At 43.1% G+C, this 19,891-nt stretch overlaps 1 protein-coding gene across 2 annotated transcripts in view; it reads left to right on the top strand.

Annotated features, from left to right (window-relative positions):
* The window catches only part of adgb (androglobin), a 47,222-nt gene extending 39,140 nt beyond the window's left edge, over positions 1 to 8,082 (top strand). For both annotated transcript variants that reach the window (XM_086061495.1, XM_086061494.1), the window contains exons 30-35: positions 119 to 267; positions 1,861 to 2,016; positions 2,407 to 2,497; positions 2,568 to 2,667; positions 5,733 to 5,916; positions 6,039 to 8,082. In XM_086061495.1, the coding sequence (XP_085917621.1) occupies positions 119 to 267; positions 1,861 to 2,016; positions 2,407 to 2,497; positions 2,568 to 2,667; positions 5,733 to 5,916; positions 6,039 to 6,173 (815 nt within the window). In that variant the 3' untranslated portion in view covers positions 6,174 to 8,082. The remainder of the gene's footprint in view (positions 1 to 118; positions 268 to 1,860; positions 2,017 to 2,406; positions 2,498 to 2,567; positions 2,668 to 5,732; positions 5,917 to 6,038) is intronic.
* The last annotated feature ends 11,809 nt before the right edge of the window (positions 8,083 to 19,891 follow it).

The following is a 19,891-nucleotide window of genomic DNA, read 5'->3' as shown; positions in this document are numbered from 1 at the left end:
TTAGTTGCCAGCTACTGACTGGACTGACTTTTTCCCTGCCAACCGCAGGGCACATATCGACAATCAACAATTCACACTTGCATTCATGAAAAACCTCATCCTGAACCTCCGTCTGCAGTGTTCTTTCCGGAGGAATTGATGGAATCCGTCTCTGCCACGTCGGGCAGCGATGAACAGATCACTGACACGGCCAAAGTCAACCGAAAAGGTCAAGACAAGCCAAGCGAAGAAGACAAAGCGAGGACTGCCAGTTCACCGGAAGAAATGGTAATGTCACAGCAGCTATGATATTATAAGCTTCCATCATTTTACATGCGCTTGAGCAATAGCGTATTATTGAAACAATATTTACTTGAAATGAAATGATGCATAGCTATATACAGTGGAACATTCACAACAAGATGACAGTGGTTGACTTACAAGTTCTAATTTACAAACAATTATTTACAAACTTTCTAGCTGTCACCATCTTACATTATACAGGAAATGTTTAACAATTACATAATAGCACCCAAAGTCACACATTCTTACAGCTGAATTTTTCAACCTAATTTTATGACACCTGTAAAAAAAAAAAATGTGACGTGCATGGAAGCCCAACTCTCCTTTGAAACCTTATTTTGATACCCTGACTCCTTTAAAACCCCAAATTACACATTCTGACACCGGCATTTTCTACCCATTTTTATGACAACTGTAAAAAATGATGAATGTGCATGGAAGCATAACCCTCCTTTGAAACCTTATTTCGAAATCCTGATTATTTTAAAACCCAAAGTCACACATTCTGACAGCTGAATTTTTCAACCCAATTTTGTGACGGCTGTAAAAAAAAATTGTGACGTGCGTGAAAGCCCAGCCCTCCTTTGAAACCTTATTTTGAAACCCTGACTCCTTTAAAACCCCAAAATTGCACATTCGGACAGCTGCATTTTCTATCCCTTTTTATGACGACTGTAAAAAATGGTGAATGCATGGAAGCCCAAACCCTCCTTTGAAACCCTGATTCCTTTCAAAACCAAAATCACACATTCTGACAGCTGAATTTTTCAACCCCAATTTTGTGATAACTGTAAAAAAATAAAAAGGGACGGTGCATGGAAGGCAAACCCTCCTTTGAAATCTTATTTTGAAACCCTGATTCCTTTAAAACCTATTTTGACATCTTACATTTTCAACTCAATTTTGTAACAACTGTAAAAAATCGTGACCTTGCATGGAAGACAAACTTTCCTTTAAAACCCTGACCGGTTATGAATCACAAGTGTCTGCACTCAGTGGGTAGAGCAGGGGTGTCAAACTCATATTAGCTCAGGGGCCGCATGGTGGAAAATATATTACTAAGCGAGCCGGATCGGTGAAATAATGATATATAACTTAAAAACAATTGCTGTCAATTATACGCAGATTTCTGCTATTTGTGGGCCAGCCCTAATTTACGGAGCTCAACTGTAATCATATCGTTCCAAAAACAGCGGAACAGAACATTTCCCTCATAATAAACCCAGAATGTTAAGATGTGGTTCTTGTTTGCTAAACATCTAATCCTAAATGCAATCAAATTTGAAAGGCAGATTATTTTTTTTCCTGCACGCCAGCTGTCTGCAGCGCATTTCCATTTGAATATGTTTTCGTTCATTAGCAGTACAGCGTTGTTGCAAGCCGCCGATGTCATGATCTGCGAATAAATTAACTGAACAATGACATATTATATTCAGCGAGAGCTATGCATAAAGAAAAAAAAATCAAAATCCACTCTGATTTTCTCATTGAAAGAGACAGACTCTTCATGCGTTTGCAGTGCCGTGACCTTCAGATATGTGTTTATGCTGGTGTTTTTTTGTTTGTTTTTGTGTGCAGGGCCTTGACCTGACGAAGGCCAACTACACGCTGCGTGTGGCTGTCGATACGAGCCAAGCTGAGAGCATCGTAGTGAAGAAGGATGTTGAGCGAATTGAGCAATTCAAAGCTATTAAAAGAGCCTGGGAGGCGGCTGAACCGGGCCGTGCTGCCAAGGTAACCGAGTGGCTGCGTGTCTGGAAGGCAGAAAAAAAGTATTGGGACACTCTGCCTTAATTCACCCCGCCTCAGTTTTTGTTTTTGCAGACATTTTGGAAAATTTGAGCAGTACAGTAGGATAGTGGTTAGGGTTCCAAAGGGGTGGAACATACCTGGAACAACGGCCGTTCGTTTTTTTTTTCCAAACCGTGTCAAGTATCAGTGGCTGGTATCGGCTGCCTTCATGAGAAACTGATACCTTCAAATAAGGCTGATATTTGCCCAATACATCCTTAGGAGTTAAGAAATATACGGATATGCTATGGCTCTCTAGCACAATACTTTTGTCCTTGAGCTTGTGTTACTGTCTTGTTTTGTTGTCATGATTTTTCATCTTGCCTTTTAAAGGCATGGCAGCTACGTCTCAACTGGCTCAGTCAGTTTTACCCCAACAAAGATGGCAACATTCCAGTTCCAGAGCCAGCCGCCACCGACTCGGGTAGGTCGAACAAAAACATGCCGCCCGCGTACTTGAACCACTTCAAAATGTGATGTTTGTTCTCCACAAGATGACGGATGCAGCCCTATTCCTCCCAACGCTCCCAGTATACCAATTGATCAAATGTTAGGCATCGTTGTTCCGCCTTTGGATTACACACCGTTCATCAGGTGGGTCTCTATGCTAAACATGTCTCTCCTTGATACCTGGAAATTAGCTTTAGCCGCAAGGCTTGATGGAACATGATTGAGACCTTCATTTTCCTGGGACTGAAAGAGATTTAACGTTAAAAACCCTATCAAGTGAATTTAGATGTGCTTAATTATACATATTTGAAGATATTTGCACGTGAAAAAATTGTGAACTACTGTGGAGGTATCACATTTTTGTTTGTTTTTCATTTCATTTGATTTTTTCTTTGGTGGGCATGGCCAAAACAGCGCAGCACAGCGCAACACTAAGACTTAGCTTTACTGCCAGTTTAGAGTGCTTCGTTGTCAGCAGTGAGTGTGCAGACGTCATGCAGAAAAAGGGGGAAGACTGAGGAAGGAGACAAATATTTCTATACAAGCAATTCATTTTTTCCCCTTAGTATGACAATAGACAGCTTACCGGTGCCGATATTCAGCATTTTGATGAATATCGGCGTTGGCTTTTAAAAAATTAATAAATGAAAAATCTGGCGGCTGATAATCAGTCAATCAATTTAAAACTATGTACTGTTGACTTAAGGGAACTATTTATTTACAGTTTCAGAGTCTCTTGTCTAAGATAAGAAAAAGTAAACATTTTGCAAATCTGAAAAGTTTGTCAATATAAATACGCTTAAAGACAGTAAAAAATTTTACTTTGTATTTATTTACTACATTTTGATACCAATATTTTTCCTTTTTTAGTAAAAGTGAATATCTATCTGCTCCAAATATCGGTTATCGGGCTCCTTGACTACTAATAATCGGTATCGGTGTTGGCTCTGAGAAAAAACTGTCTATCTGTAATGCACATTTATAATTCCTAAATACGCTTGTATAAAGCTGTTCATCTTTACTGCTGCGCTTTCTGCACGTCAGTTTCCAAAGTGTCAAGTCAGTACAGAGGAAGTGTCTCCATCCCCAGAGGGCATGCGCTTTTGTCTCTCATGTCATCAGCTCTGCCTTTTCGCCACCTCGCCGTCGCTCGCATAGGCCATCCCCCGGCCGTGACAAATGAGCCGGTATTTGGGTCTCTTAATCAAAAAGCTATTTCAGGACCCCCGCTGAGCTCATCGCGTCAGTGAGATGTGCCCTCTCCTGTCACTCGCCCTCTCCATGTGTGTGTATGTGCAGCTGTTAATGGCTGCAGACGAGGTGGCCTGCAAAGTCTAAAAGCATAACCACGCACACACACGTGTACGCACTCTGCTGAAATAGGTTGTACTGGCCAATGCTCATTAACTCTTACTTCTGTAGCTACTGGCTTCCCCTCATCATTAACTCCAGAAAAAGACAAACACTTTCTTTTGTTTTTTTTTCTCCATCTATGTTTGCACCTCAGATGGCCACTTGTACTTTTCTCTCCCTCCAACTAAAAACTTTTGCTAACTGCCTCCATTTCTGGCTCTGCCTTCCTCTTGTTCTCTTCTTCTTATCACACACAGACAGACACAGACGACACACTTCTGTGCCATTTCACAGTGACATTACAACGAAGCCTTAAAGCAGAAATACTCACACCGATGTCATTTGGGATTTATGGCCAGGCGCGTGAGATAAAGCCTGGATTGTGAGTCCACAATTTCCTCTGCACATTTCTGCATCTGCCTGCCACATTTCCATTCACACGGGATACACGTTGCTGCCTGTCCTATCTGGCAACTGTAGAACATTGTATGGTTTAGAATAGAAGTTTTAAAATGCCAACTCTCTGCAGCACTTTGTGATAGGACCACACTGTCCAAAATGTTATCACCAAAGATGAGGTCAATAAAAGGATGTGGTGGCCACTGGCCACTACAAAATCCCTATGAAATACGTTAAACTAGGCAAAGGGTTTGAATCTAGGCTCTGGCCTTCCTGTGTGGAGTTTGACTGTTTACACGGTGCCTGCGTGGGTTTTATCAGGTACTCGAGCGTTTTCCCGCATTACAAAAATGTTCATGTGAGGTTAAATGAAGACTTTAAAGTAGCACTAAGGAACTTCTCAACCTTAATAAAATATTTTCATAACTCTTCTGATGAAACATTGACTTAAATCTAGTTGAATGGTACTTTTGCCATGGCCTGAAGGGGTCTGTCTAATTTTTACTGGCACTAAGCAACTTTGAGGAGGATGGTAGGAACACCACACAAAAAAAACGACGAATCTGCTGACTGCTTTATTTCATACGCCACTTCCACCTTTCCCCATTTGTTACAAAGATGGAAGTCAATTTGATTGTCGACACATGATTTCTACTTTCCTGGCATTGGGTGCAAAACAACTGAAAAGTTTTGACTGAGGAGACAAAAAAGGAAAAGGGAAGCTACCCGGATTAAAGGACAGTCAAGGATCAACATTTCACTTGCTGGCGTGAGCTAAAAAACAACGCAATGCGCTAGTCCTCATGGGAAATGTGGTCTTCCTTCAGATATAAGAATACCCCTTTTGTCCATATGGTGCCGCAATAATCAATGTAAACTGAAAGGTTCCTTAGTGTTGCTTTAAAGAGGGCAAGCGCTATAGAAAATGGATGGATTAATTTGTTTTTCTATGTCTAAAAAATCTGTGAGCACATTTTGCACTGTTCAAATCTGGATTTTGTTACTATTTTAGTTTTACATTTGTGAAAGTGAAAATCAATGTCTTGACACACCGCAGAAAATAGTTGTTTGACTTGCCAAATTTGAATTATTAAAAAAACTCAACTTAAAATGATGAAAGTCAAGCTATTTCCTCCACTCTTAAATGATGTGGGCTGAATGTACCAACACTTTTATTTATGTATGGGGTCAAATTCAGTAAGCAAACAATGTGGAATCCTTTGATTTAAAATAAAAAATAATAATAAAAATAAAAAGAAGAAGAATGGCACCACCTGGTGTGGAAAACAATTACATGCAAGCACAAGCTTTATGATGTTATAGTGAGTGTTAAAATTATAAACAGTACTATATATATATATATATATATATATATATATATTAAAAAGTTTGAGTCTGGAAAATGTCTACATCCAACTAGCCGACATGTTAATAAGGTCCATGTGTAATTGACGCAGAAGTATACATGACAGCCCAATCCTGCTGGACCCCGAGATGGAGGAGAGCCAGCGGAAAGAGCGCTTAGAAAGGATCCAGGCCTACCAGTTGGAGCGGGACCTGCTGGTGGAGGAGCGCGAACGGAAAGCCACCACCAGGAGGGAACGAATGCAAGGCCTTCTCACACAGTACGAGGACCAGCAGGTCACCTCACCGTCGTCATCTGATGGATCACTGGCAGCCATCGTTTGAATCCGCCGAAAATATCTGTCCTTTCGGCTCGTCTCAAAACTTCTCTCCCTCCTGTCTGTCTGCATCCTTTCCAGACGGCGATGGTGCAGGAGCAACAGAAATTCCACGACATGTGCACGCAGCAGAATCAGAAATCCAACGACACTCGCAAATGGCTTAACAACCGCATAAAAAGGAGAGAGGATAAACACACAGCGGATGAAGCCTAACAAGGACGCACCCATCCACGCCAAACAAAATCTCACTTGGCTTTATGCGAGTCTGTTTGAACCCAGACAGCACAGCTCAGGGCTTGATGTTAGCCGCACTCAGTTGCTAATATGCGAATCCATCACTTGTCTATTGACAGCCTCATATCTATTGACAATTCAAGGACGCAGGAAAAGAACATAAGTGACTGGAGCAATATTCAAGCGAGGCAGCCACAATGCGCCAAAGTAATACAACTTATGGACCTCAGCAAAAGTTGCATCTTCATGAATAACTTGACAGAGGAAATGAGCGACAGAGTAGAGTCGATGCGTTTTAGACTGTTAGTGGAAACGGGTTGCGCAGGGAGCACTGAATCATTTTGACTGTGAAGTGACAGTTCGAACCAGTGTTTTTGCTTGCACAAATACAAAACAAATTGAACTAAAATTAATTTATTGTAGTGTACAGTTGTCTCTCGTCATATCACGGTTCACTTTTTGGGCTCTCGCCGTATTCTAGATTTTTAAATCGTTTCTAATTTTATATTGTGAATTATTCGCGAGGATTGTTTCACCCTTAAAAAAAAATGAAGAAAAGTGCAATGTGTTCCTTACACAATCTATAGTAAAGTGCACATTGCTTAGGGTGACCATATTCCCATTTCCAAAAAATAAGAGGACACTTGCTCCAGCCTTGAAATTGTGGTACCAGTTGCAGTTACACCGTGTACTTCATCTCCTATTAGTCACGCAATGCCAACCGGTCATTTTCATGAATTTATAAAACCCCCAGACCCCCGAACAGGACGTAAGAAAAGGGTCTGTGCTCCCAAATGTCCTCCTAACCGAGGACGTTTGGTCACCCTAACCATTGCTAGCTATTTTGATATAGCCTACCACCGCTAGTTCAAGTGAAATGTAGCCCCTCAAGAATAGACAGCCACCAGAGTACATTCATTCACTTATTGGACAAACGGTATGAAATCAAGTACATAACTAGAGATGTCAAAATCAAGATGTGTTAGCTTCTGATTTGATCCGATTTTTTTAAGGCGAGCTCTTTCCGATACCAATCTGATACTGATAAGTGAAAAGATTCATATACATTGTAGTGAAAAGTATTCACGTGTAGTACTGTAGACTCTTGGCGTTACGATTTATGGCAGACGTAAAGTACGTCGATGCTGTAAAAACACGTGAAACTGGATCGGTCCGATCACGCGACTGATTCTGAATTTCTCTGATACTCATAAAAAAGCCCGACCGGGAGCCGATACCGTAAATCCGATCAGGACATTACGAATAATAACCCAAATGATTTCAAAAAGCCCAAATGAAGTCAGTTCAGAAGATCATCTGTATCAGCCAATAGTCACCCAATTTCCACTTAGTCTACTCTAGAGCACTACTGATGATTCCCGAGGTCATTGGGCTCAAAGGTTGTTCTTGTCAATATCTACCTTTTCCAATAATTATCACTCATATTGACACATAACTTGTCCCCAACCAAACCTCAGGTTAAATGCAAGCTGCATCCACGTAGGGATATACTCAGCCTTGCATTCCCGCCACCCCTCCCTCCCCCCCAAAATATATATCTACACAATATGCATGGTAATATTCTGCAAATTATTTGCTTTCTTGAAGGACACTGTACTGACTTAATAATGGCATGCCGGATACACACAACATCTCCCCAGCTGTTGAGTGATTGATTGCTCGGTTCATATATTTGTGCGCCGTCTTCACACAAGACTAAAGAAAGAAAGTAAACCTTATGAAACTATACCTTATATTGCTAGTTTAAGGTTTTAATATTTATTTTAAGTGTTGATTAGTTGATGTAATCTTTAGTTAGTTGCACAATTCAAATGTTGGGAAAAAGTGCTGGTTGAGAATGAATGAGATGATGCTTCCATCTAGTGGTTGTGAATATTAAAAAAAAAAAACATTCTCACCGTGATGCCTGCACTGTGCTTCCTTCCATAGAACAGATGTTTCCGTTCGGAGCATCTGTAGGAGGGTATAATGAAATTGTCTCTGTGAAATGTGTCTGTGCTCAGTGTCGTCGTCCTCAGTAATTGCACTCGTTGGGGGGAAAAAAACATTTAGGCAATATCTGAGTGTCGTTCACATTCAAGTACAATACAAAGATGTTATTCTGCTGCTGTGATGTACTGTACAAAAATGGCCAAATGTGATCGCCGTGCCTTTTTCTGTCCCTTTCCTTCTTGATGTGTATTCCACTCCACTCCGCCAGGCCTCATTGATTCTGCCGCCGTTTCTTCCCCATCCTGCCACTGAGCATTACCTTGTCTCTGCACTGATGCTTCTTTCCCCAGCCATATTTTACTCTAAAATATTTGATTTTTCATCTAAACGTGTGCGTTTCCTTCCCGCAGGGTACACGAGGACCATCGACTGGACCACGTGTCTCGCGTTGTTGTCCGAGAGATTACCCTTGCGCTGTAATTGGCTGTATTAATGGAGAGGCTGTTTCATAATTGGCGGCTGTTGGCTCGACGCAAAGATGAGAGACAAAAGGATCGTGCAACCTTGAAAGGAAAGCTACATGTGAGTTGACTCCCCACAAGTAATAAGAAAATATTGGATTCTTCAATGGAGCCGCAATGTAGGATGATGCAATTAAGGGGAACTGGATACACATTCCCTGAATGGTGCGGGGACGGTGGTGGCTCTTTAATTCACTTTTCATTTGCAAGATAATAATTCAAGACTGGTTTAATCGATTCATTTCCACATGCACGGCAAAGGACGGTCTACCTTTCAAGAATTTGTTGGCTTTCTATGGAGCCTGCCATTATCTTCAGGCAATCTTTAATCATGCCTTAATGTCTGCATTAGTTCACTTTTATATGGACTTAAGCTTTTTCCAGATTTATTTCATTTAGCCCAAACTCACCTTTTCGGATGAAAAGCTTGGTCATTTGGAGGGGTTCAGATTAGACCCATTGCTCCTCCGCATTGAGAGTAGCTAGGGGAGCTGGCTCGGGCATCTGTTTAGGATGCCTCCAGGACGCCTGTATGGTGAGGTGTTCTGGGCACGACCCACAGAGAGGAGAAAAATCCAGAACACGCTTGTGAGGCTCTCTGGGCTAGCCTGGGGATGTCTCAGGATCCCCCGATGGAGTTGAAGTGTGTAGGGATACGGATTACATCCACTGCGCCACATCGAGAGGAGCTAGGCGAGGTGGCTCGGGCATCTGCTTAGGATGCCCCCTATGATGCCTGCCAGGCAAGGGTGTTCTGGGCATGACCCACCGAGAGGAGAAAGACCCAGGACACGCTAGTCTTGGGAATGTCTCAGGATCCCCCCAGAGGAGATGAAGTGGCTAGGGATAGTAATTAGACTCAATAATCCACATTGAGAGGAGCTAGGTGATGTGTGGCTCAGGCATCTGTTTAGGATGCCTCCAGGACACCCTGGTGAGAGAGTCTTAGCTAGCCTGGGAATGTGTCAGGATCTCCCCGGAGCAGATGAATGAAGTGGCTAGGGATAGGGAGGCCTGGGCTTTTCTGATAAAGTTGCTACACCCGTGATCCGTGACCCTAGATAAGTAGAAAGAAATGGATGGTGGATCAGCAAACTTTTCTTCCAAGTCTGCAAGCTTGTGCTGAACTTGTCCTGGGCTTATTTCAGCAGTTTACTATTTGAGCCTGCCCAACTGTTGAGGATATTCTGGCAAATGGGTTCTCCGTCTCCCTGGACAAAATACTCAAGGTCGAACGAGTATGTGAACATCCATGCACATTTTAGACATAGTACTTGAAAATAGTAGTAGTAGTAGTTGTCATCCACTGCAGAATCTGCCTTTCTGTAACCATTCCAAAGCACTACACTTGGATGAGGGACTTACGGGAAGGTCCCTAGTCCATTCATAGGGAGCAAGCAGTAGCCTTTACGTCTGCGAAAGAGCCTTGTGTTCTCTTGGCAGATCAATAATCACACACCCTGGCATACCTGGGAGGAAATGGGGTGGACACAAGGTGCTTTTGCTCCCTCCCGTTCAATATACCGCAGTGTTGGCCCCTTTTTGTACATGCCACCCTGATGCGAGTGAACATACCGAGAGGTCAGGCCTCAGAGGCCAGCTCTGCTGATAGAAGATAGAGGAGCAAGACCTTTCAAAGAGGAAAACCCGTGCTATCTGTGCTTAAGACTGCGATAGGTAGCAAAAGACCTAACCTTCACGGTGATAGAAGACAATCACTCGGGAGGAAAAGCTGAGGCTAACAGTCTGACAAGCAAGCCTTTTACTCTAGTAATCCCAACCCCCCCACCCCCATTACCCTGTGTATCACCCTCTGCGGCGCACATTTGACAAGCTCCAGCCAGCAATGGAGGCTGGACACAATGGCAGACATCCTAACTTGATTCTTGTAAACTGGGCTATTCCTCTCCCTTTAATCGCCTCTCATTGACTTCACTGTCTCTACGCTGTTGGTTGGCCGACCTCCAGCGGCGCCATGGTCAGACAGCGTAGCCCAAGTCTTGTAGACACAGAATTTCTGAGAGATGATCTGAAAGAATTCGTATTGGGAGTAGACCAGCAAGGACTGGGCTGCCATTAGTAGTTCTAATCAAGTACAACATCCCAAATCTTGTGGGTTCTTATTTTTTTTCCTGTCACTTACAGATTAGCTTCCCTATATAAAATCGTGCTTATTTCCCCAGGGTCTTCTTCACTTATCAATGTCTCCCAAGTGCACCCCCTGACTACCTATTAATTGTAAAGATAAGCCTACTCTTAAGTGAAGGTCAAACGGTGTCAATATTGGCGCAGAGCTTTTCTATGTATGTGGGGGATGTGGTTCAACGCTAGTCCGGCTCTGTGTACACTCAGCATTTGACAGTGTCAAATGTTGACAGCTGTCCTTCATATACTTCAAAGATGTAAGGGGGGGAGGCTTAAGTGATTTTGTCTTAAATGACAAGTGTCCTCTGTGCACGAAGACCTGTCTGTCTCATTTAAATCAAGCAAGATGGCAACAATCCAAATCAGCCCAGTGCATGATGTCACAGTGGCCACAAATCGTCCGTGGTAATAACAGAGGAGTGACTTTGCTGCAGCTGATTTACATTCCAGTTTTGGCTTGGCAGTTTTGGTTTCTTCACATGTGGTCATACAGAGATAAAGAAAGGGTGGATGCGATGAAGCATCCGCACAACTTCCTACCATCGCGTTCGTTCAAATCACGCCTTAATTGCTTTTACGCCGGAGACGACTAAATTAATTCAGCGATTGCGGTTTACACACCAGAGCCCAGGGAATGTCAGCTCGCCGGTTCCTCCCGCTGGATTGGTTTGCGCAATAGCAACTCGGAGGATTATTGCGCCGCTTAATTTGCCATCCGAGGCCTGGGGGCTGAAATAGTTTGTGCTTTTTCTTCACACCTTTGTGGAGGTAGAGAAAGGAATTTAAGCTTTCCTTCATGACTTTTGGATTTGTGTACTGAATTTCACGGCATTGATGACAAGCTTCTGTTTATCACGTGTTTTTTCTTTTTCTTCATAACAGACTCCGTGTTACCCACTGGTGGTTTCCACCACCATAGAAACATAAAGAGTAAATATAAACCAAGCCTTCAAGAGACCGTGACCTTTACAAGAAAGACAAAAGACTGAATTGTCAAAGCACAGGTCATAGACTCAGAGGCACGGTCATAGGGAATTGCTGATTCGATAAACTCTCAATCGATGCGAGTTGGAAACCTCAAAGAAGGGCAGAAGGGGGATAGAAGCCGTACTGCCCAGTCATTGATAACCTTTCCTGTGCTCACTATTGATTATTGCCATCTTGGATAACAGGACAGCCAAGGTCTTCCTCCACATCTGCTTTTGCATCATTCCGCTTGTGTTTATACGATGCCATGAACAACAGATTGCAGTATTTAAGAGCATCATCACCTTTTGTTGGATTTATGACTTAATCCTTGCGACTTGCCCCTGAAAAAAGCAAACCCGACACAACCTTGCCTTAAAGACTCAGTCCATCCAGAGCCTCTGAGTCATAGCCATGGCAACGCTGGCACTGGCCTTTCCTTGAACAGTGGCGTCCATCTGCTGCACGATACGAGTGGGTCAGATTATCGCCTTATCGGAACGGGCACCAGCTGCGGCGCCCTGAGTGCAGTCGAGCAGACACGTCGCAGTCTTGCCCTGAGCTATTTGCAGAAATGAATCCACACGCGCTGCAAGTCATTTCTACCTCGTTTTGAATCGGGGTCTTTGGTGCTTATGGTCGTTCTCGTACCTTGCTTTCTGCTCGCTGTTGTTCTACGTTTCACCACTAGATGCTCCCCCCGGACTTTGTGCTGTTATTTCCTGTTTTACTTTGAAAGTATTTGTGTGCTTGTCTTATTTCCTGCCTGTATTCTCGCACACATACTATTCACATGCCACATTCCCAAGTGTATGCGTGACATTTAGAATGCTCTTTTTTTTTTATGTCTTGTGTAAGTATTTATCTTTGAATTTTACCAGGCTGCCCAAGGGATCTTGTTTATTGAGTTTCTTCCCTCATTACAACATAATCTGTCTACAGATACATGATTATTCCAGTCACTAGCATACCATTAGAAATGATGGCCTTGAGATTTTAGACCCTGAAATCAAGGATTTGACACAAGCTGTGAAATCTGGCATTTTTACAGCATGGCCCATCTGGATATTTTCAGCCTTTTGAGCTCGCATCACAGTCACTCCACGTGAAATTTTTGGCTCAGGTTACATTCAAATAGTTATTTTTTTTCTTCTTCCCCACCTGCTTCTGTCACCCAGGTCTAACTTGTATAATGATCTGTGGGTTCTTGATTGACTGGCAAGTGGCGACTCAAAAGTCGACTGCAGCTTCTCCGTGACCCCGAACAGGATATGCAGTACACAGTAAATTATGTCGCGTAAATTTGACTCTATTCAGATAGGGACCAAATAGACTCAGTTTTAGCGTAGGCTAAGATTTACACTAGGAGAGAGTAACATAAAAAAATTACGCTTGGGGGGAGGTGGTTGTGTCATTCAAGGGTTGAAAAACTCTTACAACCTTCAGCTTGGGAGACTGCCTGAGCTATGCCCCTCCTACTCTTTGCTTATCTCCAAGAGACCAAAGACATCGTTTTTGGTCCCTTGGAGTTATCATGAGTGATATACTAACACAGCAGGAGCTGCGTGGTTCAGGGAGTAGATCAGCTGTCTCCCAAGCGGATGGTTGTGAGTTTGTTCCTTCACCCTTGAGTGGCTTTTATCTCCCCCCCCCCCCCCCCATTCTTTATTTTACTCTCTTTTGAGTTTAAATAATACTCTAAAACTGAGTCTATTTGGTCCCACTCTAAATAGATAAAAATGTGCTCTACAGAATTGACTATGTAGAAAAATACCTGGATAGGCGCTGTGAGCCTGCATATGGTTTTTGGACTCTCTCCGTCCTCATTGTACCTGCATGAAAACTGTGATAACTCATGCGTTGGAGGCAATGTTAATTCATTAGCACGACTCCCTTGACGTATTTAGTTGCTTGGTGTAGGGCCAATCTTCAATTGTTTTCCACAGCCCTTGTGATCAATTCGTCTTCCTGGACTGTCCTCATTTGCACTCAAATTCTTTATGGGGTGACTGGCACTGCTTAGCTGCTCCCACCACACACCGGCAGCGCTGCCTGCCTCACTGCTTCTGCTCTATTTATATATTTTTGCTCGGTTCTTTCTTTTCTGACTGGACGTCTAGTTGCAAAACTTTTGGACATGTTAAGACTCACAGCTCCCCCATTTTTGCATAACTGCACAGCCAAAACTGTACAGGTTCTAAAAAGTGGTACAAAATAGATGGGTGGATGCATTGTGCCATGATTTGCATTACCATCATCTGCCTAGGTTTCTTCTTATTTTGCCTGAAATTGGCTGCCCGGACCACCAAGTCCTCAATTCCTGCATTTGACACACCAGATGTTATGACCATGCAGCCCAGTTTTGGTGGTCCTGTTAGGCGACAGTGAATTTAACAAGTGGTATAAAATGTTTTTGTGATTAAAAACAAAACCAAGTTAAATAATTTCAAACTGTTTCCAGCATGAACTATAACCTGTGCAACTCAATTAAAAATAAGAAATGACATCTTTGCAAACGCGACGTAAAATAACTGAGATCATGTTGTTAACCCCAAATAAAGTTCAAATGTTCGAGTAGGCTTTTCCTGACTTTTGTGTGTGTGAAGGTTTTGTGGTAACGGTGACTATTATTTTCAACTCCACCTTTTTAACAGTGGACAAAGTTTTGAAATGACTTATCTTGGTCTCATTTTTTAATATCACAAAAGTCAAGCATTTTCTAGGGGGGGGGGGGGGTGTAGACTTTCTATATCCTTTGTAGGTCTCCTGTGGTTAAGCTGTTTTCATTGCACTGTAGAACACGCCGATTCCTATATAATGATTGTTGCATTAAGAGTCTGACGAAGGATTCATCTTTGCGTTTTATTTCTCCAGCAACAAGTTAGCATCCCTTTTATCCCTGCCATCAATATTCATGAAAGCTCGTTGGGTTATTGGCAATAGGAGGGCCCGGGACGCTAACAGATATGTCACAGAGGTTCTGCATCTGACTCATTTGCTTGCATGTTTGACATGACGACGACTGCATGTCGAGTGCCGTCTCCTCAGCAATGGCTCATTAACTCGCAATCCCGCAGGGACCGTTGTGAGTTGTGTGTCTTGTCTTTTATGTTTTTAACGCTCGCGTTATCGCTGTGCACTCTCGCCGCCGTGGATCTTGCCACGACCGTCATCTCCTGGCGGTATGTCCGCAAGCGTCTTGTTTATGGTCGGCGCGCGCCGGTCCTCTCTCGCTTGTTAGTGCTTCAAATCAACCACTTGGTCGCTTGCCACAACCTCGCGGGCGTATACAGTAGGTGCCACATTCAGGTGCGCTGCAATTTGCTTGATTTAACTACAGCTGTCAGTGACGATAGAAAACCCCGGGCCTTCTGTTCCCGGTACACGACGCTTCAACTCTGTGTGACCTCACCCGCTGTGACCTCCTGGTGTTTCTTTCCCACTTTCTCCCAGACAAGCACTCTGTTGCTAAGGGGGTCAAACGTGTTTGTGACGATGATGTCGAGCTTTGAGGACTCGACACGGTGGTGCTGGGGACGCGTCAGTCAGGAGTGTTCAGCTTCATTTGATGATAGTTTTCAGTGGCTGAATAAGGACAGGATGGAGCAGTGGCGCAAGGGGGGAAAAGGCTGGAAGTAGTAAATAGAAACTGTTCCGTTGTTGCTTGTGAATTTTTTTTACATCTCCACGTCAACCATAAAATTGGAAGGGGAAGTCAACCCCACAAAATATTCTTGTCTTGACAATATGTTTGTGACCTCACTAGTCTAAGCATGACATTAGTGTTGATTTGATCCGCCATTTTAAAATTTTGTCTCAGTTTTTGTCCAGTTTCAATCACGCTTGTTAGTTTTTATCATATTTAGTGAACCTCAGCACTTTAGTCTTTATTTCAGTCCAACAAAAACTCTCAACGCTTTAGTCAGGACAATCATTTAACCCCTGTATTTTTTCCCCCCAGCTGATTTTCTTGTAAATCTCGGATCTAAAACTATTTCACATAAAACTTCCTCTCATCTTTTTGATGAAAAACAACTTGACACACAATTACAGTATATAAACAAGTGGCTGGCTCCATGCTATGAGCTCGTAAATGAGCCAGCGTTAGTTAGCAGTCGGATTAACATTATTGTTGGAACGTTATAGCCGTTGCATTAATGTTACGTTATAACTATAATTTACCTTTTTAACCTCCTGTCTAGCTAGCTGCAGATTTGAAAGGGAGGGGTGTCACTGTGTGTACAAAATCATATCATTTTAGTCTCGTTTTTGTTCATGAACTAAAATATCCATCAATTTTTTTTGGGTGTCTGAAGTACATTTTCGTCTCGTCTTCAGAAGTTGACGAAAATGCATACTGATTTAGTCTCAGTTTATGTTTATTAATGAGGGTTTTAGTCTATATTTCGGTGAAAAATGTATGTTGACAAAATTATTTTTGTTTAGTTTTTGTTGATGAAATTAGCACTACATGATATTCTGATTAATATTGCATTTGTGGAACATGAGTCAAGCGACAAAATCCAGCCGGTTTTATCCATCTCAAGGGGTGGCCATTTTGCCACTTGCTGTCGACTGAAGATGACATCAATGCTGCTCAGGTCTCAGGTAACAACCAATCACAGCTCCGCTTCAGAAAACAGGTGAGCTGTGATTGGTCATTGCCTGAACCCTGAGCAACTGTGATGTCATCTTCAGTCGACAGCAGGTGGCAAAAATAGCCGTCCCATGAGATGGACAAAAATGGCTGGATTTTGCTTCATAACTCATATTCCAAAAATTTTATAATAATCAGAATGTCAGGTCACATATAACATATTAATATTGTCAAGAAATGCTTAAGGTCCACTTTAAATCAGTCTTCTGCAGAAGGACAAATACTGAGTTAGCCCAATCTCGAGACCAGACATGTCAGGCATGTACACACACATATGTCGAACATATAAGCGCAACTTCTTCAAACTGTCCAGCGATGCATTGCAACCTCTCTGCCAAGCCTCAGTATGTTTGGTTTCTGTGTTAATTGGGTAGCCACCTAAACCCGGCTTTTGTCACCGCTCGCGTCTCAAGTCGTTTTTAGCAAAGCGAGCGTGCGTCACACTAATGCACCCGCCGCCTAATGCCGCCAGGCATCGTTGTCATGTCCGCATTCATCCTGCCTAACCTCTGCCCCTGGAATTAGCACTGGATTAGCCCGCTGCTCATGTCCATAATGGAACTGCATGTTCCCTATTTGCATATTTTCCCAGAGTTATTGTGCGGAATTGTAATCCACCGAGGGGAAGGATGCTCGCCACTGATAACGCATGCAGATGCCCCCGAAAGATTACTGGGCTGTAAGATAGAATTCAACCTGCCAGATTGAATGTTTATAGGCATAACGTGCAGAAATGTGCGCTTGGAAAAAAACACGGTTACGTCAAACCCGGCGGTGACATTGACGACACTGACAGCGAGTGGACAGGGAAATTCGCAGCATGCTGGCAGCTACAAGCATCATATCAATCACGCATTATGTAGGTGGGAAGTGGTGGGAGTGAGTTCCGTGAGGAGGCGGCGGCAGCTGGATTTACATGAATAAATGACTAGATTCAGGAAATTCTGCAGCTCCATTTCAGTCATAAATGAAGTCGTCTTTAGAGGTCATTCACACCGACACCTTGAAAAGATTTGAAACGTTGTCAACAAATTAACTAATTACCAAAAAAAAACGGATTTTAGCTATATGTTTACATGAAGACAGTAGAAAACATTTGTTTGAGCGATGAAACTGAACCCTTGACAATCGCACCATGTTTCCGTGGTTCAATTCGAAATAATGCCGCACAGTATCCTCTGGGGAGCCTCAAAACCTGATACAGGATTACAGTTCTTCAGTTGCAGCACGTTGGTACAGTAGATGTGTGGCGGGCCTAATGTGTAATTCATTTTATTACAATTTTTTTTTTTTAATGGGAACATAATATATGTGACTGTCAGGCTAGTCAGATCACCTTATAAATGTAGTTGGACTTGTAAATCAGCCTGGCATATCAGGTCAAACATACTGTCTTCCACCCTCTGACTTGACAATGACTTCGTCTTGCTTCTTAAAAATCTTGTACTTGACTTTTGTCTCGACTTGATCTAAACTCTTCCAAGTCTTTGTCTTCGTTGGTATCAGTCTTGACTTGGTCTCTACTTGCCTTGGTCTTCATTTTAACTGCGTCTCAATTCTTGATAGTTTTGGTACACATGGTCTTAACCTGCTTTGGCCTTAAGTCTCGACTTGTGGAGTGTTTTTTTTGGTTGAGGTTTATGATTGTTGGCCCGACCATTTTCAGAGCAGATCAGGAAGGAATAAACACATCGAAAGATGATCACCGTTTGTTGACTTTGGAAGGGGGAGTGTTCTAATTCGGCCCGATTGTTGGTATGCGTGTAGCACACCCAGATTTGGCGGGGTAGATTTATTCATGATTGTTTGGTGATTCAAAGTCATGAGAAGGATTTTTTGCAGGGCGACCTGACTCTAAGCCAATGCTTAAAGAACACAGGGCTGTGCCGCCATTGTTTGATGCAGAAGAAATGAGCAACCAGTCAGGGCCAGTCATAAATCAAACAAACATGATAACCTGAACCAGTGACATAAGCTTTTTACTTTTGGCTCTTTACCAAAGAAGCAGCAACGAAACGCCGCCTCCGCAGGGAGTCTTATCAAAGCATCCAAACACGGCAGTCAGACCCGTGCACATCATGCGGCAAGATGAATGGCCCGGGCCGCAACACAATGGCGCTAAATTAAATCACTGATGTAACACTCACCCGCCAACGGTCCTCCCCTTTCTCACATCGTCCTCTCGCACATGCAAGGACCTTTTTGTTCTGCTGTGCACAATATATTCTCGATAGCACGTCGGAAATCGAGGCAATACGAATGTCAATTTCAAGTTCATTATGCAAATGAGCGCTTGCCCACGACCTAACCGAATAAATAAATAGCTTTGTTTCTTTTTTATCTTCCATTCATGTCGAGGGCTTCACCAAAATAAAACGCAGCATATATGCTGTATATGGCATGGACGCGTGAGATCAGGTGTTGTTAGAAAGAGCACAAACCTATCACTTCCACCAGGGTGCACTCCCACCCCTTTGTCCCAGGTGCAAGGGGGACACCTGCCCGTTGTGGGTGACCTGACCAGTGCCGGTGGCACTCAGGTGTGAGAAGCCTCAGGTGCGTTAATCTCTGACCTTTTATAACAAACTGTACACCGCTGTACTCAACTTCTCCTCAGCGCAACCATGACTTTTTAGACAATTAAGTTGTTTTTCTTTACTCAGTCTCTCCTCATGGGTTGGTCTGAAACTCTCAAAGTCATAATCCTGACGATCTCGATCTGCCTTGAGCTTTGTCTTTACTTTGTCTTTGTCTTGACGTGGTTTCAACCTGCCATGACCTTAGTCTTGAGTTGGTCTCAACTCTTCAGAATTCTCTGATTCGAAAAAGTACTGGTCTTTTAACCAATCAAAACGTCAGCCTGCCTGACCAAATACAGGTGCCAACCAAACAACAAGAGCTGGAGCGCATAAAAACGAGTTGCATTGGAAATGAGTGATGTCATCGATGAAGCTGAAATGCATTATGGGCCATCGTGAGTGGTCAGTACCAGCAAGGCCTGACCAAAACACCATCAGAAATAAAATTTTTTTTTGGGTCAAATCAGATTTCAAGCAATTTCAGAATTCCTATTATTTATTTATTTATTTGTTCCTGTGCTACATATTGTAGTTCTTAGTTTTTGCATGTGTTTTCAGCAATTATCTTCAAACATCTCTGAATTTATTTGAGGGTTTTTAAGTACTACTAGTGTTACCACTGACACACGCGTGGTGTGTGTTGGGTTAAGGACTGTGGCGCGTGTGGTCCCGGTCCACTTCACCGCACCATAGCAAGAACCAGCGGGTGCAATAGAGCACAACCTGGGTGCGGAGTGAGCGTGAGAGTGGATGTGTATGGATTGACAGAGGGAGGGTTGTTGGAAGAAAACGAGAGAGAGTGGGTGGGTGGGGTGGGATGGGGTGGGATGGGGGCAGAGGCAAGTGGCGGGATTCTGCGTCCAAGTGACGCGCATG

The sequence above is a fragment of the Leptonotus elevatus genome, chromosome 18 (genome assembly GCF_054856555.1).
Source record: "Leptonotus elevatus isolate MCC_2025b chromosome 18, RoL_Lele_1.0, whole genome shotgun sequence".
In the NCBI taxonomy this organism is placed as follows: domain Eukaryota; kingdom Metazoa; phylum Chordata; class Actinopteri; order Syngnathiformes; family Syngnathidae; genus Leptonotus; species Leptonotus elevatus.
Note: the sequence above shows the minus strand (reverse complement) of the source record. Positions and strands in the feature narration are given on the sequence as shown.